The sequence below is a fragment of the Triturus cristatus genome, chromosome 9 (genome assembly GCF_964204655.1).
Source record: "Triturus cristatus chromosome 9, aTriCri1.1, whole genome shotgun sequence".
Lineage (NCBI taxonomy): Eukaryota > Metazoa > Chordata > Amphibia > Caudata > Salamandridae > Triturus > Triturus cristatus.
In genome coordinates, this window is record NC_140592.1 from 1,145,783,432 (window position 1) to 1,145,810,349 (window position 26,918).

The 26,918-nt window shown below is 46.0% G+C and overlaps 1 protein-coding gene across 1 annotated transcript in view; it reads right to left on the bottom strand.

Moving 5' to 3' along the window:
• SPTBN5 (spectrin beta, non-erythrocytic 5) overlaps positions 1-26,918 on the bottom strand; it is a 1,776,766-nt gene that overhangs the window by 1,183,258 nt on the left and 566,590 nt on the right. The window contains exon 29 of the mRNA XM_085627084.1: positions 1,348-1,511. Within this exon, the coding sequence (XP_085483210.1) occupies positions 1,348-1,511 (164 nt within the window). The remainder of the gene's footprint in view (positions 1-1,347; positions 1,512-26,918) is intronic.

Consider the following 26,918-nt stretch of genomic DNA (forward strand, 5'->3'; position numbering starts at 1 on the left):
ATCACAACAATTGCAAAACTAAAAAACATATCCATTGCTGACATTTGTAAAGCGGCACTTGGAGGTCCATACATACGTTTGTAAGATATCATTGTCTCGATTCAAATTGCAGAGCAGATGCCTTTTGTCTTTTTTATCTGCCTTGTATAGGGCTTGCTAATCTATTAGGTGCTTATAACTATAAATGAAGATCCACTAGAGGAGAAGGAATAGGTATTTACCTTTAATCCTATATCTCCTCCTGAGGAATCCAAATTATGGTCATAAGCAACCCTACTTCCTCCCCAGACAAGAGGCAAATATATTAACTGCAATTCTACCATGATCCTTAATCCACATTTATGAGGACTGGCTCACCTGCCGCTGGCATGACATGATGGGATATTGGTAGTATGATATTCCTTAAAGGAATAGTGACAATTTTCCCAACTCTTTTATGCTGCATCTTATCAGGTTACATCTCTCTTCTTTCCTCGCATCCTTCCTTTAAAACAGGTCATGAAGAGTTTCCTTGTCACTAAACTTAAAATAGTGAGCTTCTCTACCTTTTAAAATAAGCTCTTTTTAAGGAAAATAAGTGGAAAGGCCCAAAAATAACCTATTATAGGCTGTTAAAAATACATTTCTTTTCTACTTTTTTTCTTTTTTAAAGAGAATTGTTTAGCTTTTGGGAAAAAGTGCTCCAGGATTCCGCATGTGAGTAGGACCATTCAGTGCTTATGATTATAATGATTATAATGAAGATTCCCGTGGAGGAAAACTAGGGTTGCAGGTTACTTTTCCTTTCCAATCTTTCATAGCTGTTGGAAGTACAAGATTTATGCCTCTTTGCTTAAATATGGGCCCCTCCTAATATCTTTAACTTCTCCACTGTATTTTGGCATGTGTACGTGTTTTGCTTTGAATATGATAAAAGTTAATTTGAAGGAGAATTTAGCTGTAGGTGCAAGAAAATGGTTTTACTGAATGTCATCTATTTTTCATATAATATATACAGATCAATTTGAAAGGGTGGGCCATCATGCATTCTAGTTCCACGTCATCAACATTCCCTAGATTACAAGACATTGCATGCCTTTTGCGCTGACAAACACATAATCAGACATTACAAATTTGAATAGAAAATCAAGTAGGATGTGCTAGGCTTCATTTGGCAGGTAAAGTAGAGGAAATTAAAGCACTCAGTGAAACCTAATTTTAAAAATCTATTCGCAGAAACATAACATATGATCCACTGCAGACTTAGGTGTTGCCTGTGTGTGCTGGTCAATCTTATCTATTCTTGATGGAGAATTGAAGATAGTTGAACTGCAATAGACCTGCCCCTCTCTTGCTTGCCTCACTTACCGCACGCCAGCACAATCCTGCAGGTCATGGAGCAAGGAGTGAACCCTCTCCTGTGGCCCATCCACCTCATTGTAGTTAACAGATCCATGAAGTAGAAGAGCCTGGCCAGCCTTCTCCAGCTGTTTTGCAAGATTCTGATAAACCTCAATTTCACGCTCTGTAGCCTATTAAAAGAATAAAGCAAAATGGCAGCAAAAGAAGCCTGTGATAAGGATTATCCAAAATATAATAAAAGGCATTTTCAGAAAAAGGAAGTGTGTGCCAATGGTTAGAGAAGACAAAAGATACTTTAAGTACATCAATTAGCCTTGGAAGTTAAGTAACCAATGGATTTTGGAAATCAGTCTACTCAGAAAATACAGTTCCCCAAAAAAGCTTCCAAAAACTGGATGTCGTAGTCATTACTAAAGTATAATTTAAATCTTTCAAAAGACTTTGACCAACACAATAGCCAAAAACTTCACAGCCTGTTGACTATAAGTGATAAAATATCAAGTTAACGGGCTAGTGACTCTGACTCCTATGGGCATTAATTCACCAAAATGTGAGATGTAGTGGACGTGGCGTTATGCACTCTTTAACCCTAGGGTCATCACAGCGTTCTTCCCTTGTCCCAAACTGCATCATCGGCCTCCTGTCTGCTGCTGAGAGGTTTGTGGAAGGACGATGAGTGGAAACTCAGACAGTAAATAGGGCTCAAGAGCCTTGATTATTTCCTGTTCCTGCTGCTGCCTTTGTGCCACTGACATCTTAAGTGGGAATAGAAGTCCTGGGGATATTGAAGGGTAAAACGTAAGTAGCTGGCAATCCTCCTGTATTTCCTATGTTGTCAGTATGGGAGCCTCTGAAATGTAAACTGATGGGCTTCTTCGGACACTAAAACCTGCCCCTATAATTTCATTTCATCTAATACTATTGCTGACTATCAATGAGACTTTATATGAGCACAAAGGCTCAAACAAACCAGGGTCTTAGTAGATTACCAAGAAGGGATCAAGCAAGGGAATTCCCTTTCCTGGATGCATTAATTCAAACATATGCAAAGCACATGGAAGCAGGTAATCCCTCCCTACAACACTGCCTCAAATTCACTCTTCTACAGTGATGCCGCTGATAAGTACCTAGATCCTTTGGTACATACCTAAACCGATTATGAGACATCTTGAGTAAAATATGAATAAACGTACACTAATCACGTGTTGAAGAGACATGAAAAATAACTGTGAAAAAATGTGGTTACTGCATCGTAAAAGCATGCAAGTAAATAAAAGGTAAAGTGATATACTCATGCGTTATAAAACTTTTAGTTATCGTTATTGAAATAGTAATGTGTGTAGAGAATTAATTAAATATAATGTGATTTCGATAATTTTACGTGTGATATTGAAGGCTTTCATTCTCAATTTCATCATTTGCATATGTGAAATTGTGCACTGAATGTGAAAAGAGAAAAACTGGTGTTGCATACCAATATTTAGTGCAATTGTTCTGAAACCTTAATATTATGCTCTTCATATATGTACTAATGTAAAAAATTTGAAACTATATTAATTTTATGATTTTAAATAATTTTACTTGTTAGTACTTTGAAAATGCAGTAATCTGCCATAGTTAAATGTGATCTTTGCAATTCCACAAATAACACATTCTGAGGGGCAGAATCACAACCCCCCTGCGCCATCAGCTCGTCACTTTTTGTGACGTACTGGAGGCGCATTTCACTTCTCCATATCTACAAGGAGAAGAAAAGCCACCCTGCATGACTTTTCCTCTCCTTGTAAATATGGCCCCTTTACACGCAGCACTTTGTGTGGAAGGGACAATCCATGGGTGTTGCTGTGGGTGTTCCCACGCAACACCCATGGAACGGGACAAGTTTCGAGATTTACGAGCAATCGTAAATCTGGAAATGAGTTTCAATGCTACGCCTCACCAGGGGTGGCGTAGCAAGGCGCAACGAGGAGAAATGTTTTAATTTCTCCTCGTTTACTCCTCTTTCAATGTGTGCTGCATTCTACAGCACATTGAAAGAGGAAAATGCCTGTAGTGATTATTTTTATGCAGGAAGGTGCCTCTTCCTACACAAAAACAATCTCCCATGACGCAGGCATCCTTGCACCATGGTGCAAGGGTGCCTGCACCGGCGCATGGCTGCAGTTTGTGCGCCAGCGCAGGGGAGAGCACTGGAATGTGACATATTGTAAATATGTCGCATTCCTGTGCTTTGGAAGTGCCGCAGCGTGGCGCAGCCAAAGGGCTTGCGTTGCCGCCCTGCAGCACTTCCTTGTAGATCTGCCCCTGAGTGCTTATAAGTTGGAAGTATTTCAGAATAGTGATTCCTCCTATGAAATGTATATATTTCCATTACTTTATATTCTACATATTTTAACCTAACTTTATTATAGGCCTGGGTGTTTTTTCTCCAACTTTACTTTGTCATACACTTGCTAGATGTCTCCTTAAACTTTCAATGTGAAGCGAAAAGGAGTCTTCTTAGGGGAGTTCTCACTTACTTATAAGGACTATTTGCAACAAAAGTTGTTAATTTGGAAACATCTGCTAGGGGAACTGTCCTCTTAAACTCACTTGTGTGCCTGTTGCTTAAGGGTCTTTGTTCGGAGGTTTACGTAAACCAGATGATCTGACAAATTACGTGATCTGCACCACCACTTCTTATAATTTGTTTCTTCCTTTATGTCAAATGATAACCATCCTACACAAACTGTCCAAAGGCTGAGGGGTCTGACATGATGAGGTGACCACGGAGGTGTCACCACTGGAACTAGAGGATTATAATATACATTGATTTGAAGGAGAGTGACAAACAGACTGATCGGATCACTCTGACGTTCCTAATCTGAAACAAACCTGAACCCAGAGACTGCCTTTTGTGAACTTTTGCGGACTCTATTTGCTTCCTTTCGGACTGACGCATATGCTGTTTGCCCCATTCGTGGACTCCTTCTTGATTGGACAATGCCCATGAGCTGTCGTGGCTCATGTTCTTGGTGAACTTTCCAAATCTCCTTTTTACTCATGGCAAGCCCAAACTAATCAGATTGTCCTGTATTCTTTATATTCTAAATATTTATAAATGATGCACTACCCTTTGAATAACTTTTGATACATTTTACTTTCAACTAAATCTACTTGTCTCCTTAAGTTGATTATGCTTTCCAATTGATTTATTAATGGGAGAGAAATATCAGAATAGAGAATGCTCAAATCATCAGGTACTAATGTTATTGTTTTGCATTGCTTTAACAGAACTTTTGGTTTGCATGATTTCTAGTCCAGCTAAATTTCTTTAGAAGGTTCGGACTAGCAGTGATAATTCTTTATCTATATAGTCTGGTATTGAGAGTCATATACATGAATTTAATTATTAATTTGTGAATCGGTTATCCAATTCCTGATCCTTATTGGATATCCAGATGTTAGGTCTCCTTTATCCAACCCCTCAGAGGCACAATACAAGATCCATTGGAGTATCAAGTGAAAGTCAGAGAACTAAGTCATAAGATAGAGTAATATGTTAGTAAGAAACTAATTGTTAAGAAAAAAAGGGCCCAGTATCCACTGCAACAATAATCTGGTAGCATGTCAGATGGTTTTGTCCATTGATATAAAGAGATCTTTACTGAGACCTCTTTCAGGAGTCCTGTTTAGAAATTGCCAATCCCAGTCCAAGTCCAATGCCCTATATTTAGCTGAAGAAGATCGAGTATCAGTGGAGTGGAGTGAAGACGATTTGATGCAGTGGTGTGAGTATCAAAACGGTTGAGCGTCGCAAATGCTGAAGCTTAGATTGCGGTATTTTGAAATGGCTGTGTGATGATGCGAAGTAGTTGAAGTCCATGTTTGGGTGACGCGCTTTATGCAAGGAAGTTAAAGTTGTTATCGGGTCCGACGTGACCTAAGATCCCAGGATATACGTCAAGGGGTGGAATCAGTGTGGCATACGCTGAGTAAGTTGTCTGATGTTTCGAAGGTGCTGTTCGTGATAGGTCTTCAACAGTACTACCAAGAGGAGAGGCATTTGTTCATGAGATTGAGGGTTACGGTTGTTACAATAGTTCTCAGTGCATGGGGAGTAATTGCATCAGCCTGAGGCAGACAGTGCTGGTCGAGGTTTCATTTGAAGTGTTTGTTAAAGTAGATTAGATCATTGTATCTGGTGAGACGTCTTGTGTGAAAGGATCTATCATTTCTTTAGAGGAGCAGATAGAATTAATTGAAATAGTTTGGATGGTGTGAGAATTTGTTGCTTAGAAATCCGCGCTCGAAAGATTGTAAAGGAGGTGGTAACCGCACTGGTATTGGCCGGTTGGTGTAACGCTGCACTGTGATAGGTTAACTACGTCATCGTGCTCCGAGCTTGTATTGGTTGTGAAAGCTAAACAAGGAAGTGAAGATGTTATGTGCAGCATTAAAAATTGACCAAAAGCTCCACTGTGCTATTTTCTTTATTGTCCAGAAAGCTTCTGGGATTGTGGAGCAAGTGAATGGGACACTAAAGTCCAGGCTGGTAAAAGTGTGTCGTTCAACTTCTCTCTAATGGCCTGATGCATTGCCTCTTGTGTTGATGAGTCTGAGAAGTACCCCAGAGAGAAGAACAGGATTATTCCCCAATGAAGTAATTATGTGGAGGGCTATGAGACAGCCTGCAGTCTCTGTCAATGCCTAAGTGAACATTACAGATGACTTGGTGCTTGATTACTGTAATGGACTGGCTGACGTGGTACGTTCTGTGTCTCAGCAGGTTGGAGAAGCTGCATCTTCACCTCAACAGAATCAGTGCCATGATCTCAGTCCCGGTGACTGGGTCTTGGTGAAGAAGCAGGTATGCAAGTCATGCTTGGAGTCTCGTTGGCATGGGCCATTCCAGATGATTATGGTAACCACAACTGCTGTCAAGGGTGGTGGTCTTCCGAACTGGGTGCATGCTGCCCATACCCGCAGAGTCACATGTCCTCTTGAAGATATAGCTCCTGTTTCGGATGTACCAGTGGTTACAGAGAGACGACCGACTCAGGTCAGCCAAGCTGTTGAGGGCACACAAGCTACTGCGATTCCAAGCACTGGTCCCTTAGGGGTGTCAAAGAGAACCGACTCTTGTAGGTACCAAAGAGTCACAAAAGAAAGGGCTGACTAGGCATGATTTTGATCCAGTCGAAGGGATTAGTGCATCTGAGATTCGAATAGTACCCAGAGACCGCTGGCCCTGATGAAACATCTTGATAGAAAGAAAACTAACACGAACAATTGCAGAAGTCTCTAGTCAGTCTGATCAAAGTGACAGTGATGGTGAAGGACAGTCAGTGAAGAAGTCTAAAAGAGCTATAATACAGAGTAAAAGATACGCTGCGAATATGTCTCATTACAGTGCAATACATTACATCGCGTGCTTTTACAACCCGATTGTTACATCGACCGCGTTGTTGGTTCCACGATACATTTACATCGCAAGTCATCACAACAACTTACACAAGGGGGAAAGCTGGACTTTTAATGACTATTCCTACTCCAGTTTGTGCAACAGTAGGGAAGGTGTAGGAATTCATTTCCAATACCTCAGCGCTCCTAGTGCAAGTCGTTGTAATGACTTGTGATGCAAATGCATCGCGTACTAACAACGCGGTCATTACCAAGACCGCATAGTAATAGTAGCGCGATGTAATGACAGCGTTATAAATGCTGTTTCCCTACGCTGCACCTGAATAAACTTACTTGGCATTAAATGACTGGGAGAAAGCATATCACGCCTTTTGCTACAACAATTCAAGTGCAGGATGAGCTGCCTTGAGAAAATGCTGTGTTCTCACTGAAACGGATAAAAAGAACTTGAGTCAGTTTGTGTTGGAAATATTTCACAGCCAGCAATAACTGTGCTGTTGTTGAGAGATTCATTCATAAGGCTAGAAAGAAAACATGAACTGTGCCATGAAGCGTCTTTTTGTTAAAAAGGCCTTGACTGGAAAACATTGAAACTTTGATTGCGCTGCAACGTTACTAAAACATTGAAACCAAATTTATCAGATGTTACAAGGTCTGATTCTGGGGAAGTAATGGATCCGAAAGTGGTATCACCAAAACGCAAATGTATGGGTGCATGTGTACTTGCCGTATTTTCTATAATACTTGTTGTGTTCCTTATAGTTCTGAATCTTCCACATCATGTGTATACGACAATAGTTAAGCCTACTTCTGTGCCTAAACCCCTTTTAACAAATAATAAACTAAGCATTTCAAACGATAAGCCACTACATGGAGACCTGTCCACTGGTGATTTTTCAATGACTGTATTCACAAAACCTTTATATAAATATGTAGAGACTATGGATGCTTGTGATTGTTATGTGTGCATGCAGCTGCCTACATCAGTATCTGAAGGTGTGACCTCTCACCACCTTCCTGTGACTTATGGAATTTCTTGCAGTGTATTACCAGTTTATTTTATGGCAACAGACAATTTTAGTATTATTACTCTAATTATGATGTAATCTTTTCTGAGATACCTGGGAGAAAATACTTAAATCCTGTGCCTGATACTAAAACAGCAGAAATGATGGGAGAATGTTTCAAGCAGACACAGCTTATGCACATAGACATAACTTAACCTGTACTTTACACTAGGCAGAGAAGGAATTTGTAGAATCAGTAGAAGACAGACGAAGAAATAAAATTCCATCTTGGGCGCTTAAAGAACCAGAGTTTAAAGCATTAGGAAACCAAGCTGCTATAGCTTTAGACTGGCAACATAAAAGAAAGATATGTATATTGAGACGTAAAACTGAAATTAATATTAACTTTGTTGGTTACAGTGAATAATAATATCTTCCAAGTATTGGGAAATGTTGGATTGTTCCTGGGAGGTGTAGATCCTGTGTTTCCTGAAATTTATTACATTTGTTGGAAAAATGCCTATTCCAGGCTGCCTAAAAAATGTTATGTATCCTGCTACATAAGAATAGTTTTTCCAAAAATGTATGGTGTGGGTCAATCTGATGAAACCAATGAAGTGACACACCCAAGAGTTAAAAGAGGTGCAAGTATTAGTGAAATAGTGGGAGACATTTTTGGAGCCATAATACCATCGGTTGGAGGGATTCTGAATTCTTATAAGATACAGAAGCTTTCTTCAGTAGTAGAGAAGGATTAGTTGCTTACCTTTAATCCTAGTTCTCATCCAGGGGTATACTCATCAAAGTCATAAACTATGAATAATCCCTGCCCACGTGCAGGATCCCGGAGCATATAGAAAATACATATATATATCCATATATATGCATAGGTGAAAACATATACATGCAGCCTAAAATGTTTCCAACATGGCAAAAATGCCGCAATTACATAGGTTTGCAATGTAAGAAAAATACCCTCCTAACCCATAAGGAAAAGAGGACATGCACTGAAAAGTTGTCATACAACAATCCTTTATTGCCATAGAAAAACTTGTAATTGCAGGCAGTTGCCAGTAGGCTGCATAGCAGAGCAGTAATGAACAAAGAAAACTGACACCTTGCCTTTAAGGCCTCCAAAGGTCATGGCACTGTGCCATTTAGACCTGCCAGGAGACCCTCTGCTCCCATCATGAACCACAGGTGACAGTTAGGTCAGTTCTTTTTGACGGTGCATTGTGTTGAGACACTTGAGTAGAGGAAGCAATTAACATAGAACAAATCCAGTAATGCTCGTCCGGGGAGGAGGGAGGGTCGCTTATGACTTTGATGAGTATACCCCTGGATGAGAACTAGGATTACAGGTAAAGTAACTAATCCTTCTCATCCAGGGGATACTCATCAATAGTCATAAGCTATAAATAGAGTAGCAAGCCCATACCCACTACCTCGCAGACAAGCAACAGAGTATACAGAATATGAACAACATTACCTTCAAACTTGCAATCATGCAAACAAGTTACTCAAAGAGGCCTGCCCAACCTGGGCATCGGCCTGTGCACCAGAATCTAGACAGTAATGGCGTGTGAAGGTATGCACCGATCGCCATGTAGCTGCCTTACAGATCTCAGACATTGGAACATTGCGAAGGAGAGCTGTGGTAGACGCTTTCCCTCTGGTAGAGTGCGCTTTAGATTTACCTTGTAAAGTCTTGTTAGCTAACTGGTAGGATAAAGCTATACAAGAGACAATCCATCGAGAAATTGATCTTTTAGATGAAGATAGACTGGTGTTAGTGGAACCGTAGTTGACAAAGAGCCGGTCAGATTTCCTAAGTGTGTGAGTCCTGGCAAGGTAAACCTTGAATACTCTCCGGAGATCTAAAGAGTGTAACGATCTCTCTGGGGGAGTGGAAGGTTTAGGAAAGAAGGTGGTTAGAGTAATCACCTGATTGATGTGAAAATCCGAGACCACCTTAGGAAGGAAGCTCGGATGTGTACGTAATACCACCCTATTGGCATGAAACACCGTATAAGGCTCCTTACAGCACAGCGCCTGAATCTCGCTCACCCTGCGGACTGATGTGATTGCTACCAAAAAAGCAGCCTTCCAGGTCAAATGCTGCAAAGATGTCTTATGAATAGGCTCGAAAGGAGCACCCATCAGTTTAGTAAGAACAATGTTAAGTTCCCAAGGTGGAGAAGGAGATCTCACTGGGGGATAAACCTTCCTGAGTCCCTCCAGAAAGTCCTTGACCACTGGCATTTGAAAGAATTACCCCTGGTTCGTAGACTTCCTGTATGCTGTTATTGCAGCCAGGTGAACCCTGATGGAAGAATATTGCAGGCCGGACTTAGCAAAGTATAACAAGTAAGGAAGGATCACTTGCTCCTGACCCTTGATCGGATCATAAGCGCTGTCCTTACACCACAGGTTACATCTCTTCCACTTGAAAGCATAAGATCTCCTGGTGGAGGGCCTCTTTGCTTCCTTGAGAATACTCATACAGTCCGCTGAGAGGTCTAAGTGCCCGTACTGGATGACCTCAGGAGCCATGTTGTCAATCGCATGGACGAGAGATTGGGATGAAATACTCTCCCTTCGTTCTTGGCCAGCAGGTCCGGACGGCAGGACAGCCTCTGGTGTGGGGCTTCGGACAGCTGTAGAAGATGCGGATACCACCACTGGCACGGCCACTCCGGAGCTATCAGGATCATTCTGGTGTTGGTCCTGTAAAATTTCTATATGACAGCCGGGATTAGAGGGAGCGGTGGAAAAGCGTACAGCAATGTCTGCGACCACTTGATCAAAAGTGCATTCCCCGTGATCCTTGTTGTGGGAATCTGGACGCGAAGACGGGGATTTTGCATTTGCCGCATCTGCGAACAGGTCGATGTCTGACACTCCCCAATGCAGAAAAATGTCCTGAGCGACTTCGTCGTTTAGTACCCAATCGTGCGCTTCTACAAAGTCTCTGCTGAGGGCATCTGCTTGCACGTTCAAGGTTCCTGGAAGATGGACAGCCACGATCGTGAGATTCCTCGCCAGAAGCCACTTCCAGATGGTCTGGGACTCTAGAGACAGGACCCTTGACCTGGTGCCTCCCTGCTTGTTCAGATAGAACATTGTAGTTGTGTTGTCTGTCTGAATCTGAATGGAACTGGACTGGAGAGACAGGTACAGAGACTTGAGAGCCAGATGAACTGCCCTTAGCTCCAGGAAGCTGATGTGATTACTTCGCTCTGTCTCGGACCAGAGACCCTGTACGTGAAGCTGGCCCATGTGAGCTCCCCAACCCTGCAGTGAGGCATCCGTAAAAATAGTCTGGATCGGAATGGCCTGGTGAAAAGGGACCCCTTGTAGAAGGTGCGATCATTTCATCCACCATTTGATGGAGTCCCTGGCAGCCTGAGGAAGAGACACACGATCTTCCCAACTGCCTGATCCCTGCATCCACTGATCTTCGAGGGGCTGCTGCAGAGGCCGCATGTGCAGTCTGGCATTGAGAACAATGAAGATGAATGAGGTCATCGATCCCAGCAGCGACGACACCTGCCTGGCTGTAGGATGTAAAGCGCTGAGGAGAGCACAGCACTTGATCAGCATTGATGACAACCTCTCCTCCGAAGGACACACGCTTGCTCTTGCGGTGTCCAGGGAAGCGCCCAAGTAGTGTATCTTCTGTGTTGGATTGAGGACTGATTTCTTGTAGTTGACTTGCAACCCCAGGGAGTGAAGAAGTTGAAGGCAGTAGGTGAGATGGCTCTGGAGTAGTGAAGGTGTGGAACTCTTTAAAAGCCAATCGTCTAAGTAGGGGTAGATGAAGATTTTCCGCTTGCAGAGGAACGCAGCCACCACCGCCATGCACTTGGAGAATGTTTGGGGGCGGATTTGAGCCCGAAGGGAAGAACTCGGTACTGATAGTGCCATTGAGACACCTGGAACCTGAGGAATTTTCGATACTTCACTGACACAGTAATGACACAGGAATGTAGGTCGATGGCACACATCCAGTCCCTCTGGTGAAGATGTGGGAATATCTGGTGCAGGGCTAGCATCCGAAAATTCTCTTTCCTTATAAATTCGTTCAGCAGGTGCAAATCGAGGATAGGTCTGTACTCTTTGGTTACTCCTCGCTTCTGGAAAAGGAAATACCGTGAGTATACCCCTTGGTTTTGCTGGAGGAGAGGAACCTCTTCTATGGCTTTTTTGGAGAGAAGGGTATACACCTCGCCTTGCAACAGACGCTTGTGTTGTTGTGGAAGGCACTTCAATTGTGGAGGCACCTGTGGGGGAGGAGACTTGAACCTCAGCAAGTAGACATGCTGCACAATATTCAGCACCCATTTGTCTCTTGTTATGGTTCCCACTCTGAGTGGCGAACGGGCGCGGAGGAAGCAATGCTTCACTGCTTTGGAGGCTGCTTGGAGGAGGACTGCTGTTGTTTGTTGTCCCCCCTTCCTCTGCCAGGACGCTTTTGCTGGAATTGTGACCTCTGCTGGTTTTGGGAGGACCACTGAGTGGTTCGAACCTTCTGCTGGAAGGGGCGTTTATCGTATTGACGAAAACGCTTACGAAACTCCTTCCTCTTTTCCAGTCCAACTGCTTTGACCGTATCCAGCTCAGTCTTCATCTTTGTCATTTCCTCATCAGCGTGAGATCCGAATAGTGAGGAACCGTTGAAAGGCAGGTTGAGAATCTTCCTCTGGGCATCAGGTTTAAGGCCTGTGAGGCGCAGCCATGCTGAGCGTCATGAAGAGATGCCGTGCGCATAACCATGTGCGGCGAGGTCTTATGCATCTGCAGCAGCGCTGATGCCCTGGTTTGCTAACAAACCACCATCCTGTAGGATCTCTTGAAAGTCCTATCAATCTTCTTTGGGAAGCTTGTCAGTAAATCGAGCCAGGGAGTCACAAAGAGACCTGTCATAACGCCCTAGGAGGGCTGACGCACTAGCAACTTTCATAGTGGATGCAGACGTACTACACATCTTCCTGCCACAAGAGTCCATTTGCTTACTGTCCTTCTCAGGGGGGACTGAAGCTGATGAGGCTGAAGAGTGCGCTTTCCTGGGGGCTGCCACGATGACTGAATCTGCCGGAGGATCGGACCTAAGGAACAAGGGATCTTGGTCTGGAGCTTTATATTTTTGTGCAATCCTTGTTGGAACTGACCCCACTGTGCCAGGAGTGAGGAACGTGGTCATAGCTGGCTCTAAAAAACCTGTCAAAAGAGGTAGCAGAGGCCTGGGAGCCATACGATGGTGCAATGTCTCAAAAATGACTGAAGTGTGAATCACAGGAGTATACAAACTGATATTCAGTTTCTTAGCTCCTCTGCCAAGTACGTCAGTAAAAGTCCCAATGTCATCTATTGGAGAAACCCTTGAAGGCGGTGTAGAAGAAAGGGTTGGAGAGTAGTCCCGGACAGAAGACCTAGTGGACGAAGATCAGGAGGATGATCTTCGGCGACATCTCATATGTGCAGGATCGTGGCGCGAGCTGCAACCACCTTCTGACCGTGACCGGCGATGGGAATGCGATCTGGGTCGTTTGGAATGAGACTTTGAAGGCCTCTCCGGAACGCCTCTCAGGGTCTTTTGTGGTCCTAGAGGGCGAGTATGTCTGCGAGTAGTCTGAGCCTGGACTCCTGCGGACGCCTCCCTCTCCAAAGTCCTTCAGCCACCGTGACGACAGTCCGAAAATCTCCTGTTCGCCACCTCTAGGAGATCTCTCTGGAGAAATCTGAGCAATATTCAGCCCTGGGAATAATGAATGGGCTCTCAACGTCGATCGGGACCTCGACATCGATTTGCGTTGAGCCTCCTCCGAGGCCGCTGCAGTTTTATCCGTCAACGCCGAACGCCTCGACGTCGACAAGGTTTGAGCCACCTTCGTCGTAGATCTGTGCGGCGATAAGCTGTAAGAACGCGGTCTTGTCCTCGACGTCGACCGCCCACAGCGATGAGGGGACCTCGACGTCGACCTCCCATGGCGCCTTCCTGACGTCGATCTCCTCGACGTCAAATGCCTTGACTGCAACGACGTTCTCGACATCGACAGTTTGTCCACTCGCGGCAGGGTCTTCGCCGGCGAGTCTCTCGACGCCGACCCTCTCGAGGGTGGCGGAGAATGCCTCGCCGTCGACGGAAGCCTCGACGTTGACGGGGCAATAACTGGTCTCTCAGGACCCACAGCCTTCAAGCCCGAAGTGCTGTGCCTTGACGCCGACTTACTGGCATGCGGCGGAGGGTCTCGACGTCTAGACGATGATTTGTCCCTCGACGCTGAAGAGTACCTCGGCCTCTTCAACGGCGACCTCGACGGCGAACATTCTGTCACCTGCTTCTTCCTGGAATCAGGGGAGGTGGAACGCCGCCGTTTTCGATGTTGCTTGCTGGAAGAGGAGTCTCTGATGTCTCCATGGCCACCAACCTGATGGCTTCTATCCCTCTCCAGCTGGGCATGAAGCTTGATGCGTTCTCTGTCACGCAGAGTCCTTTTTGAAAACTTCTGGCAATGATAACACTGGTCAGGGTTGTGTGAAGAAGGAAGGCACACAATACACACTGAGTGTGGATCTGACAGTGCCATTTTCTTTCCACAGGAAGGACATTTCAGAAATAAAGCAGGCATTCTGACTGGAAAAAATTCAGGAAAGTCAGAAAACCAGTCAGAAATACTTCAATGAATCAAGAAATGTCAAAGAAAATATCGAATATAATCAAATTCAGTCAAAAACTGAAGAGCTCAAAACTCCAGGATCCTCTCAGAAGGAGCCGGAAAAAAGAACTGACCTAACTGTCACCTGTGGTTCATGATGGGAGCAGAGGGTCTCCTGGCAGGTCTTAAAGGCACGGTGCCATGACCTTTGGAGGCCTTAAAGGCAAGGTTTCAGTTTTCTTTGTTCATTACTGCTCTGCTATGCAGCCTACTGGCAACTGCCTGCAATTACACGTTTTTCTATGGCAATAAAGGACTGCTGTATGACAACTTTTCAGTGCATGTCCTCTTTTCCTAATGGGTTAGGAGGGTATTTTTCTTACATTGCAAACCTATGTAATTGCGGCATTTTTGCCATGTTGGAAACATTCTAGGCTGCATGTATATGTTTTCACATATGCATATATATGGATATATATATGTATTTTCTATATGCTCCGGGATCCCGCACATGGGCGGGGATTATTCATAGCTCATGACTATTGATGAGTATCCCCTGGATGAGAAGCTGTCTACTGACACCACTTGTGGAGTCTTAGCAACGGACACCAAACTGGTTGCCATGAGATGAACATAAGTTACTTACCTGTAAACTGTGGTTCTCCAGTATTGGTGTCTTTCATAGATTCACATGCTTGAATCATTCCCTGTCGTCGAAGTGGGAGTCCCACGGTACATAAAATAGCAATATACGTACGTACGTACATATATATATATATATATATATATATATATATATATATATATATATATATATATATATATATATATATATATATATATATATATATATATATATATATATATATATATATACACACACACGTAGTATAACAATAGCATAGCTAAAAGAAATCCATAGGAAGTATTGTAACATAGCAATCAATAGGAAAAACCTTGTCACTTTATTAGCCCGTCCAAGTCATTAGATATAGTCCAAACTCCAGCCAATCAGACGTCAGCACCCTCTAGAACCTTCTCCCCAGAGGCTCAGTCCCTCAGATTTTCTAGCACGAGAGTGACATAAGAGTAAAGTAACGATGGGAGCCTCTGAGGGGAGGTGGGTGGGTCGCATGTGAATCTATGAAAGACCCCAATACTGGAGAACCACAGTTTACAGGTAAGTAACTTATGTTCTTCTCCAGTATTGGGGTGTCTTTCATAGATTCACATGCTTGAATCAGAGTAGATAGCAGTAAATCCAGAATTGTACCTAGCAAGTTATATACCATAAATATATACCCAAATACGTATTTAAATGTGTATCTATATAAACATACAAAACAATTATATATATACATTCTGTGTAGGAGGAGGGAAGAAACAGAGGCTCACCTTATTTAAAAAGATTACGTAGCACTGCTTGCCCCACGGCTGTGTCTGCCTTGTCTGCAGCCTCCAGACAGTAAGGCTTGGTAAAGGCGTGTCACTGGACCATGTTGCAGCTCTACAAATTTGGTGAAGAGGGACACCGGCAAAAATGGCAGCCGAAGAGGAGACTGCTGTGGTAGAGTCTGCCTTGACTGTCGTTTGAAGTGTCTTTCCCGCTTGTTGATGACAAAAGGAAATTGTACTAGATATCCATCGTGCGATAGTCTGTTTGGTTACTGGGTGTCCTTTACGCATCATGCCGTAAGCAACAAATAGTTGATCAGTTCTTCGAATACTGGCTGTCTTTTGAAGATAACATTTTAAACACCTTTTAACATCTAAAGAGTGTAAAGTATTTTCCGCCGGCGACTGTGGATTAGGGAAAAAAGTCTTTAAGATGACCGGCTCATTTAAGTGGAAATCAGAAGGCACTTTTGGGATAAATGCCGGGTTGGTGCGGAGCACCACTGAGTCTTTGGTGAATTGAAGAAAAGGTGGTTTAATAGTAAAAGCCTGCATTTCGCTGACTCATCAAGCAGAAGTGGGAGCCAGAAGCAATGAAGTCTTCCAAGAGAGAAATTTGAGATCAGCCCTATGAATGGGTTCGAATGGGGACTTCATGAGTTGAGCCAATACAACATTTAAGTGCCAAGACGGAGGTGGACGTCGAATTGGTGGGAACATCCGAAATAAACCCTTGAAGAATTGTACTATTATTCTAGAAGAATAAAGAGAGTTGGAATCATCCTGTCGAAACCTTGAAATTGCGGCCAGAAAAACCTTAAGGGTAGCGTGAGATAGCCCAGATTTTGCTAATTGTAAGAAAAAAGGCAAAAGTTGTTCTGGCGTAGAATGAACTGGGTGAACATTTGAAGCTGCACACCAAAGGAAAAAACGTTTCCACTTAAGTTTGTAGGTCTTGATAGTGGAAGGTGCCCTGGCATTAGCAAGGACCTCCCTGCAATCCGAAGGAATCATTAAGTTGGCAAACTAATAGTGTTCAGGCGCTAAGCCGCCAATTTCAGAGATGCTGGATCCGGATGGCAGACTTGACCTTGGTCTGTCGTCAGAAGATCCGGAATCGGACGTAGTGTAGGAAGGTGGATATCTGACTATGGTTACCCCCAACTTTTTGCCTAGTGTCTAGCTGGTTTTTCGACTTAGTTGGCCTGAGATCCTGCCATTCAGGGTCTCAGGCTGTCTGCTCTCTCTGTAAAATGGACTCCATGTACCCTAGGTACATACCCAATTGGTAAGGATCACCTTATTGGACCCTGTATAGTGTACCCTAGGTACCCAGGGCATAGGTGTACCCTAGGCCTCCCAGGGGCTGCAGCATGTATTATGCCACCCCTGGTCTGGCCTTCCAATCAGACACAACTGGCTGATCACTCAGCTGGGGCAAGGTTGTGTAATCACCCCTTGCTTAGATATAGTATGCCTATATCTGCCCTTATATATAGACACATGTGTACCTATCAGTCACTCCTATGGCAGGCCTTAACAATCCTGGAGGCAGAGTGCTTGGTAACATGTGAGATGGTGCTCTAGCATGAGCTGAGCCTGTCTGCAGCTTTCGGAACCATGTCCTTATAGCTGTTCTATGATATAGCCTACCATATACTCTTAAAGTGCCTTATAATCTTAAACGGTTATGGTAACTATGGTTTGGCTTTATCAAAACATGTCGTGTAAGGTGTCTAACACTTTGGAATAATATCCCCATACCATTTCTGGACATGAGAATATTATTCCCCCCTTCTAGAGGGAAAGACATGTTAAAATCATACTTCAACTGTTAGCCTCTGACCAAAGCCTCAGCATCACAAAATGGATGCTGCTGCCACGACACAAGTCTGACCTCCTGCAGCTGGGAGTGATCCCAGCCAGGGAGGCCTGGACAATAGGTTTCCTGCTTGGGGAGGTGCTAGCACCTCCCCAGACAGCCTTTAGTGTATTGGGGCAGGGTGGGCTGAAAGGAATGAGACATGCCTGGGGCACACAAGGTGTTCCTTGCATAGTCCAGTTCAAACCGGCGCTGGGGCACTCCAGCCCCAGCTCTGGCGCGAAACTGGACAAAGGGAAGTGGGTGTAACCACCCCCTCCCAGGTCCCACCCATAAGGCGTGACCTAGCAGGTATCCCAGCCCCCCAGATTAGTATAAGAGTGGGAGTTGGGCCTCAAGATTTTAGATTATCCTGAACCTGCAAAACTGAACAGAAACTCTGGACCTTCGACATTCGACGAAAGAAGAAGACTGAAGAATCTCCCTTGTAGCCAAGGAGTGGCTACCCTGTGCAAACAGGCACCATCAAGAGACTACCCTTTGCTTTGTGAAACGTTCGACGAGGAACCGACTGCAGAGCCCGACCAGAGCCTTGATTTCCAGACTTCTCCGACCCTCATCCACATCGGCAGCAGAGCTGAGATCCGTGGAGGCGACGAGCGACGTGGGACCGGCTACCTGGGAAAAGTGGCTAGTAACTTACAGCGCAGCTTCTGAGGTACCCTCGAAGTTGTGCACCGGGGATTGAGAAGCCCCAACCCCAAGCACCATCTGCACCGAAGACCAGCCTCCCCACACTCCACGAGTCCTGCGTGGGGCCCTTCAGCATTTTCCTGCTTGCCGCGTCTGTCCGGTTGCTTGCCCGCTGGCTAGTGGCCTTTGTGACGACGCTCCCTGAAATCTTCTGCGCTGGTTTGGCTCCTCCAGACTGGCTCCCGCTTCTCTGCAAAGAAGAAGCACCCCAGACCTTCCTGGTCTGCACCAGAAGCAAGTCCTTTGTTCTTCGTGGGTTCCGCTTGCCAAGGCTTGGTGAGTCCTAGTCCAACTTCGACGCCGCCGACAGCAAGAGCCTTCGTGGGACAGCTCGCCTCCTGGTCCTGGTCGTCCTCGACGCTTCCTGGTCCTCCTGGCTGCAGCGACAAGCTTCACCTTCACCTGCAACTCTTCACGACATCGCCTGGTTCCTTCCTGGTTCCACGTGGTCACTGGCTAGTGACCTTGACTCTGTCCCCTCTGCTTGCAGGTTTCTTCTCTTCTTGATCCCAGCCTTGGGATCCACCGGACACTCCCCCCTGACTGCCTGTCAGCATCTTTCTTCAGGCATCCATAGGAGTCGACGACGAAAACGACGCATCTTCACCCCTATGCACCCGCAGCCTGTGGGCTAGGTAACTTGGGTACTCCGGTGCTCATCAGGATAGTGACTATCCTAGTGTCTAGTTTTCAAGTCTCAACTTCCTAGCTACTCCGGAAGTGTCCTAAATCTATCTATTTCTAAACTGTAACATTGCTATTGACTTTTACGCATTACGCGTGAGTGTTTCCACTCTGCACACGAATCCCGTGGGCCTCCCACTTCCTAACTAACGCTAGTGTAGTGTAGCCCCAGCGATTCCCTAGGCCTAGGCCTATTCTATTTCCGTGACAGTGGTTCTTATACCACTTATTTAGTATATGGTTTGCGTGGCCCCTAGGGCCTAACTGTATTACTTACCTGTGTGACTTACTGTATGCATTAATAAGACTGTGTTGTACTTACCTCTAAACTCATAAAGAGTGCTGAGGGTTTGCTTAGAATAAATACACTTTATTTTATATATATATCTGTTGTGGTGTCCTTTCATTTGGTATTCAAGGGATTATATATGGTATCACAGCTGGCTTCACATGCCATTCAGAGTTTAGCCTAAGACTGCTCTTGTCCATGCTACCACTAGGATAGCTGGTCTATAAGGTTGACTTTACAACCAATCACCATAAGGGTATTTGGACTGATATAAGGTGTACACTATAACTAGTGACATCATACATCAGGCCAACTTCTCACATTGGTGAGCAGCGGTTGGGATCTGAGCTTGCTGTTGTAATACCATTGTAATCTTGAGATACTAAATTGAAAGATCACACAGATATTGTCTAGGTACATATAACATAGATTATTATACTTAAGTCCTACTGGACTTTGTAGTTGTAGGTTGAAGGGAATAACACACCCTGACTACAACTACTAGAGAGGTTTAGTAGAAACAACTAGTGTAGGTAGGTGCACACACCACACCCTCACTAGATCATGCCTCTGGGAGGAGATCAAGTAGATGCTCTCTCAGGAGGGGCAGGTCTGCAGAAGACCCCCTCTAGGTATGATACCTTAACATTCCAGGAGATGAGACATTTGTGTACCTCCAGAGGAATAAAACAGGGTTCCAACCCTACCCTTAGACAGCTAGTGGAGCTTCTGGAGGCCTATGATGCTGAAAGAGCTGCCAGGGATGGTGCCATAGCTGTAGATAAGGGTCTACCCACCACAGATGAGTCAGATGGGACTTCAGAGGAAGAGGTAGACAGCCAGAGCCAAGTAAGGAGACTTAGCCAGGCTAACTTAAGTTTACATGGGAGTTTGCATGGGATCCCCCCATACAGACCCACAAGTAGACATTCACAGAGAAGCAGGAGGGACAGATCCCCTTCAAGGGAATCCATCCACTCCCATGTCTCTAGCATCTCTAATGCTTCCTCTCACAGGGGAATGACTTCACCTGAGAGAAAGGAGCATAAAGCCAGAATGAGGGAAGCTAATCTGAGGATTCAGAGGGAAGAAATTGCCCTTGCCAAGGAGAAGCTTGCTCTGGCTAGAGAGCAAAAATTGTGTGGGTCAGAACCCACTGGTGGCAGCAACATTCCTAGAGATAGGGATAGGTCTTATGACCATAGAAACCTAAGCAAGATAGTCCCCCCATATCAGAATGGGGATGACATCCACAAATGGATGACTGCTTTGGAGAGGGCCTGCAAAGTACAGCAGGTACCCCAAAGTCAGTGGGCAGCTATCTTGTGGCTCTCCTTTTCTGACAAAGGTAGAGACAAGCTCCTCACAGTCAGTGATGAGGATGCAAACAATTACAAAGTCCTGAAGAGTGCTCTGATAGATGGGTTTGGCTGAACCACTGAGCAATATAGGTTGTTGTTCAGAGACACCCAGAAGACACAGACACAGGACTGGTCTGATTTTGTGGATTGTGCCACTAAGGCTTTGGAAGGTTGGTTAACTGGCAGCAAGGTGCAGGACTATACAGGATTGTACAACTTGATTATGAGGGAGCAGATCCTTAGTAATTGTCAGAACCAGCTTCTCCATCAACACCTGGTAGACTCAGATTTGACCTCTCCCCAAGAATTGGGAAAGAGGGCAGATAAATGGGTCAGGACCAGGATTAGGCCTAAAAATCAGGGTGGTGACCAAAAGAAAGATACCACCAAACCTCAAGAGAAGGGTGGGGATAAAGCAAAAGAGAAATCTTCCTCAGGGCCCCAAAACTCCACACAGGGTGGTGGGTCCCAAGCTCCCTCCTCTACCACAGTTAAAAAGCCTTACTGCCATGTGTGTAAAACACCTGGGCATTGGAAAACTGACAGCAGTTGTCCACAGGCTAAAAACAAAACTGTTCCTCCAACTACTCCTGGCACACCACCTATTACTGTCAGCAGTAATCCCCCAGGTGGTGGGAGTGCCCCCAAAAATTTGGTTGGGTTTTCTTGGGGAACACAGGGGGATCCTGGCTTAGCCAATTCCCCTGCAGCAGCTACTCTTGTCTGTGATGGTGGCATGGGGTTTGCCAACTTCACTGCCTGTCCCAACACTTTGGGTAGGTACAGACAGGAACCCTACATCAATGGTAGAAAAGCTGAGGCCTACAGAGACACTGGAGCTAGCATCACTATGGTGGCCCATAGGCTAGTTCCCTCTGAGCAGCTTTTGCCTGGTTTCTCATACCAGGTAACTAACATTGATGGCAACCAGAACAGTCATCCCATGGCAAAGGTATGTCTCAGCTGGGGAGGTGTCACTGGCCCTAAAAGGGTGGCAGTGTCTCCAACCTTGCCTGTGGACTGCTTGCTGGGGAATGACTTAGAACTCTCAGCTTGGGCTGGAGTTGAACAAGACACCCATTCTAAAATGGTTGGCCTTTCCAAAAAGGGTAGTGGGGTTGTGCCAGTCACAACCCCTGTCCAAGTAGCTTTCCTCCCTGAAAAGGTTGGAAGGGCAGTGGTAGCCACAGCCCAGGCACAGACAGACTTCCCTGTAGAAATTGGCAGAGCTGTGACAGTCACAGCTCAAACACAAACTGAGTGCCTTCCTGAAAAGGTTGGCAAGGCGGTAATGGTCTCAGCCCACACTCAGACTGATATAGGTGTAGTGAAGCCTGAAACTATGGATCACTCCCCACAAACAGAGAGTAGTGGGGAGGAACAAAAGTCTCCCTCTCCCCAGACATTAGGAAAAGGTCAGCCTCCTCAGGGATCTGACCTCACCCCTTGTGAAGGAACTGCCCCAGAGGTAGCCAGGCCTGGCCTGGCAGATCCTCTGATGTCAGTGGCCCCTTCCAAGGTGGGACCCAGTCTGGTGCAGGTAGCCTGCCTCTCTCTACCCTGCCTCAGTCAGCCCAGGGCTGCAGAGGTCAGGGAGGCCAGTGGACCCCAAGAGGGCCCCTGTCCACAAGAACCCCCCCTTCAAAAGAATGAGGATTGCCTGGTTAGTTGCCCTAGCCAGGTGATGGGTAAAAACATTCCTGAGGGATCCCCTTCACAGGTAGTTAGGGACCTCCCCCAGAGGGATTCTGTTGGGCACAGGCAAACATGGGACCTTAGGGCCCCAAACCTGACCTGTCCCCCCAGTAAGCCCACAAAAGGGACCCAGCCTCCAGCTTTAGGTAGCCAGAGGCTGACCCTGAGAGCACAGTGCAACTCAGTTAGAGAAAGAAAGGCATCCATGGTGGAGGATGATTGGAGGAAGCTGAGGCCTCACTTTGGGGACACTCACTTCAGTACTCCATCTCAACACCAGCCTTTTACTTTGCAAAGACACACCAAAGGTAGAGATTCCCTATGGTGGAGACCCTATGATATCTTTAGGATGAGGGATTGCTTAGTGGACCATGAGACAGGGGGTAACCATGCCAGTGCTGGTTCTTCCTTATATGGCCACTCAGGCAATAGAGGCTTACCTTGTCAAGGCCAGCCTTATCTCCTTTCGTTTGGGGGGGGGTTGTGTAGGAAGGTGGATATCTGACTATGGTTACCCCCAACTTTTTGCCTAGTGTCTAGCTGGTTTTTCGACTTAGTTGGCCTGAGATCCTGCCATTCAGGGTCTCAGGCTGTCTGCTCTCTCTGTAAAATGGACTCCATGTACCCTAGGTACATACCCAATTGGTAAGGATCACCTTATTGGACCCTGTATAGTGTACCCTAGGTACCCAGGGCATAGGTGTACCCTAGGCCTCCCAGGGGCAGCAGCATGTATTATGCCACCCCTGGTCTGGCCTTCCAATCAGACACAACTGGCTGATCACTCAGCTGGGGCAAGGTTGTGTAATCACCCCTTGCTTAGATATAGTATGCCTATATCTGCCCTTATATATAGACACATGTGTACCTATCAGTCACTCCTATGGCAGGCCTTAAAAATCCTGGAGGCAGAGTGCTTGGTAACATGTGAGATGGTGCTCTAGCATGAGCTGAGCCTGTCTGCAGCTTTCGGAACCATGTCCTTATAGCTGTTCTATGATATAGCCTACCATATACTCTTAAAGTGCCTTATAATCTTAAACGGTTATGGTAACTATGGTTTGGCTTTATCAAAACATGTCGTGTAAGGTGTCTAACACTTTGGAATAATACCCCCATACCATTTCTGGACATGAGAATATTATTCCCCCCTTCTAGAGGGAAAGACATGTTAAAATCATACTTCAACTGTTAGCCTCTGACCAAAGCCTCAGCATCACAAAATGGATGCTGCTGCCACGACACAAGTCTGACCTCCTGCAGCTGGGAGTGATCCCAGCCAGGGAGGCCTGGACAATAGGTTTCCTGCTTGGGGAGGTGCTAGCACCTCCCCAGACAGCCTTTAGTGTATTGGGGCAGGGTGGGCTGAAAGGAATGAGACATGCCTGGGGCACACAAGGTGTTCCTTGCATAGTCCAGTTCAAACCGGCGCTGGGGCACTCCAGCCCCAGCTCTGGCGCGAAACTGGACAAAGGGAAGTGGGTGTAACCACCCCCTCCCAGGTCCCACCCATAAGGCGTGACCTAGCAGGTATCCCAGCCCCCCAGATTAGTATAAGAGTGGGAGTTGGGCCTCAAGATTTTAGATTATCCTGAACCTGCAAAACTGAACAGAAACTCTGGACCTTCGACATTCGACGAAAGAAGAAGACTGAAGAATCTCCCTTGTAGCCAAGGAGTGGCTACCCTGTGCAAACAGGCACCATCAAGAGACTACCCTTTGCTTTGTGAAACGTTCGACGAGGAACCGACTGCAGAGCCCGACCAGAGCCTTGATTTCCAGACTTCTCCGACCCTCATCCACATCGGCAGCAGAGCTGAGATCCGTGGAGGCGACGAGCGACGTGGGACCGGCTACCTGGGAAAAGTGGCTAGTAACTTACAGCGCAGCTTCTGAGGTACCCTCGAAGTTGTGCACCGGGGATTGAGAAGCCCCAACCCCAAGCACCATCTGCACCGAAGACCAGCCCCCCCACACTCCACGAGTCCTGCGTGGGGCCCTTCAGCATTTTCCTGCTTGCCGCGTCTGTCCGGTTGCTTGCCCGCTGGCTAGTGGCCTTTGTGACGACGCTCCCTGAAATCTTCTGCGCTGGTTTGGCTCCTCCAGACTGGCTCCCGCTTCTCTGCAAAGAAGAAGCACCCCAGACCTTCCTGGTCTGCACCAGAAGCAAGTCCTTTGTTCTTCGTGGGTTCCGCTTGCCAAGGCTTGGTGAGTCCTAGTCCAACTTCGACGCCGCCGACAGCAAGAGCCTTCGTGGGACAGCTCGCCTCCTGGTCCTGGTCGTCCTCGACGCTTCCTGGTCCTCCTGGCTGCAGCGACAAGCTTCACCTTCACCTGCAACTCTTCACGACATCGCCTGGTTCCTTCCTGGTTCCACGTGGTCACTGGCTAGTGACCTTGACTCTGTCCCCTCTGCTTGCAGGTTTCTTCTCTTCTTGATCCCAGCCTTGGGATCCACCGGACACTCCCCCCTGACTGCCTGTCAGCATCTTTCTTCAGGCATCCATAGGAGTCGACGACGAAAACGACGCATCTTCACCCCTATGCACCCGCAGCCTGTGGGCTAGGTAACTTGGGTACTCCGGTGCTCATCAGGATAGTGACTATCCTAGTGTCTAGTTTTCAAGTCTCAACTTCCTAGCTACTCCGGAAGTGTCCTAAATCTATCTATTTCTAAACTGTAACATTGCTATTGACTTTTACGCATTACGCGTGAGTGTTTCCACTCTGCACACGAATCCCGTGGGCCTCCGACTTCCTAACTAACGCTAGTGTAGTGTAGCCCCAGCGATTCCCTAGGCCTAGGCCTATTCTATTTCCGTGACAGTGGTTCTTATACCACTTATTTAGTATATGGTTTGCGTGGCCCCTAGGGCCTAACTGTATTACTTACCTGTGTGACTTACTGTATGCATTAATAAGACTGTGTTGTACTTACCTCTAAACTCATAAAGAGTGCTGAGGGTTTGCTTAGAATAAATACACTTTATTTTATATATATATCTGTTGTGGTGTCCTTTCATTTGGTATTCAAGGGATTATATATGGTATCACAGCTGGCTTCACATGCCATTCAGAGTTTAGCCTAAGACTGCTCTTGTCCATGCTACCACTAGGATAGCTGGTCTATAAGGTTGACTTTACAACCAATCACCATAAGGGTATTTGGACTGATATAAGGTGTACACTATAACTAGTGACATCATACATCAGGCCAACTTCTCACACGTAGCACAATCGGATCGCCCTCCGACAGAAGGAGTAGATCTGAAAACCAAATCTAACAAGGCCATCTGGGGGCTATGAGAAGAATGCGACATGGCTCCCTTCGTATTTTACGTAGCACCCTTGGGACTAGAGGAATCGGTGGAAAAGCGTAAGCATAAATCTTTGACCAGTTCATCAAAAAGGCATTCCCACACGACCCTGGTTGGGGAAGCCAGCTTGCGTAAAATGGGCATTTGCGGTTACGACTGGTCGCAAATAAATCCAGATTGGGCCTTCCACACAGCTGAAAGATCGGGTCCAGCATCGGCTGATGAAGTTCCCACTCGTGGTTGGACGAGATTGACCTGCTCAGGGAGTTTGTTAAAATGTTGGACACTCCCGGAACATGAACTGCTGTTAAAGTTATTTGATGTTGAATCGCCCAGTTCCAAATCTGTTGGGCTTGTAGGGACAGCAAAGTGGACCTTGTGCCTCCTTGTTTGTTCACATAATGCATGCTTGTCGTGTTGTCCGTCCAGATCAACACTGAAGCTCCTTGAAGAAGGGTGAGAAAAGAATTTAGCGCCAGGAATATCGCCATAAGTTCCAGAAGGTTTATGTGCCAATTTCGTTGCTGAGCAACCCATTTCCCCTTGACAGTAAGACCTTGAAGATGTGCCCCCATCCCTCGAGGGCAGCGTCTGTTGTAAGGATGAGACTTGGAGCGTCCGCTAAGAAGGAGCGGCCTGCTGATATGTTTGTCCTGTGAGTCCACCATAGCAACGCTTTCTGAATTTCGAGATGTGATGACGATTACATCGTCGAAGGACCCTGAGACCTGTTGCCATTGTTTGTCGATTTCCCCCTGCAAGGGCCTCATCTTGAGACGACAGTTGGGAATTAGGGGATGCAGGAAGATAGCATCCCTAGGAGCGACTTGAACTGTCGAACAGCAACAGACCTTCTTGCACGTAGGAGAGATGCCAGTTTGGAAATTCGTTCTTGCCTTTCGTTTGATACATATGCCTTTGCCGTCTGAGTAATTATCATGGCTCCCAAGAAAGTCTGAATTTGAGAGGGGTTGAAGTGCGACCTCTCCAGATTTATGGACAAGCCCAGTGACTGAAACAGAAACCGGCATGCTTGAGTGTGTCTTGTTGCAACTGTAAACAATTGCACCTTTATCAGTTAGTCGTTGAGGTAAGGAAATATTTGGACACCTGCTTGACGAAGGTGTGCCGCCACCGGTGCTAAAACCTTGGTGAACACTCGGGGCGCAGAGCGAAGGCGAAAGGGAAGGAC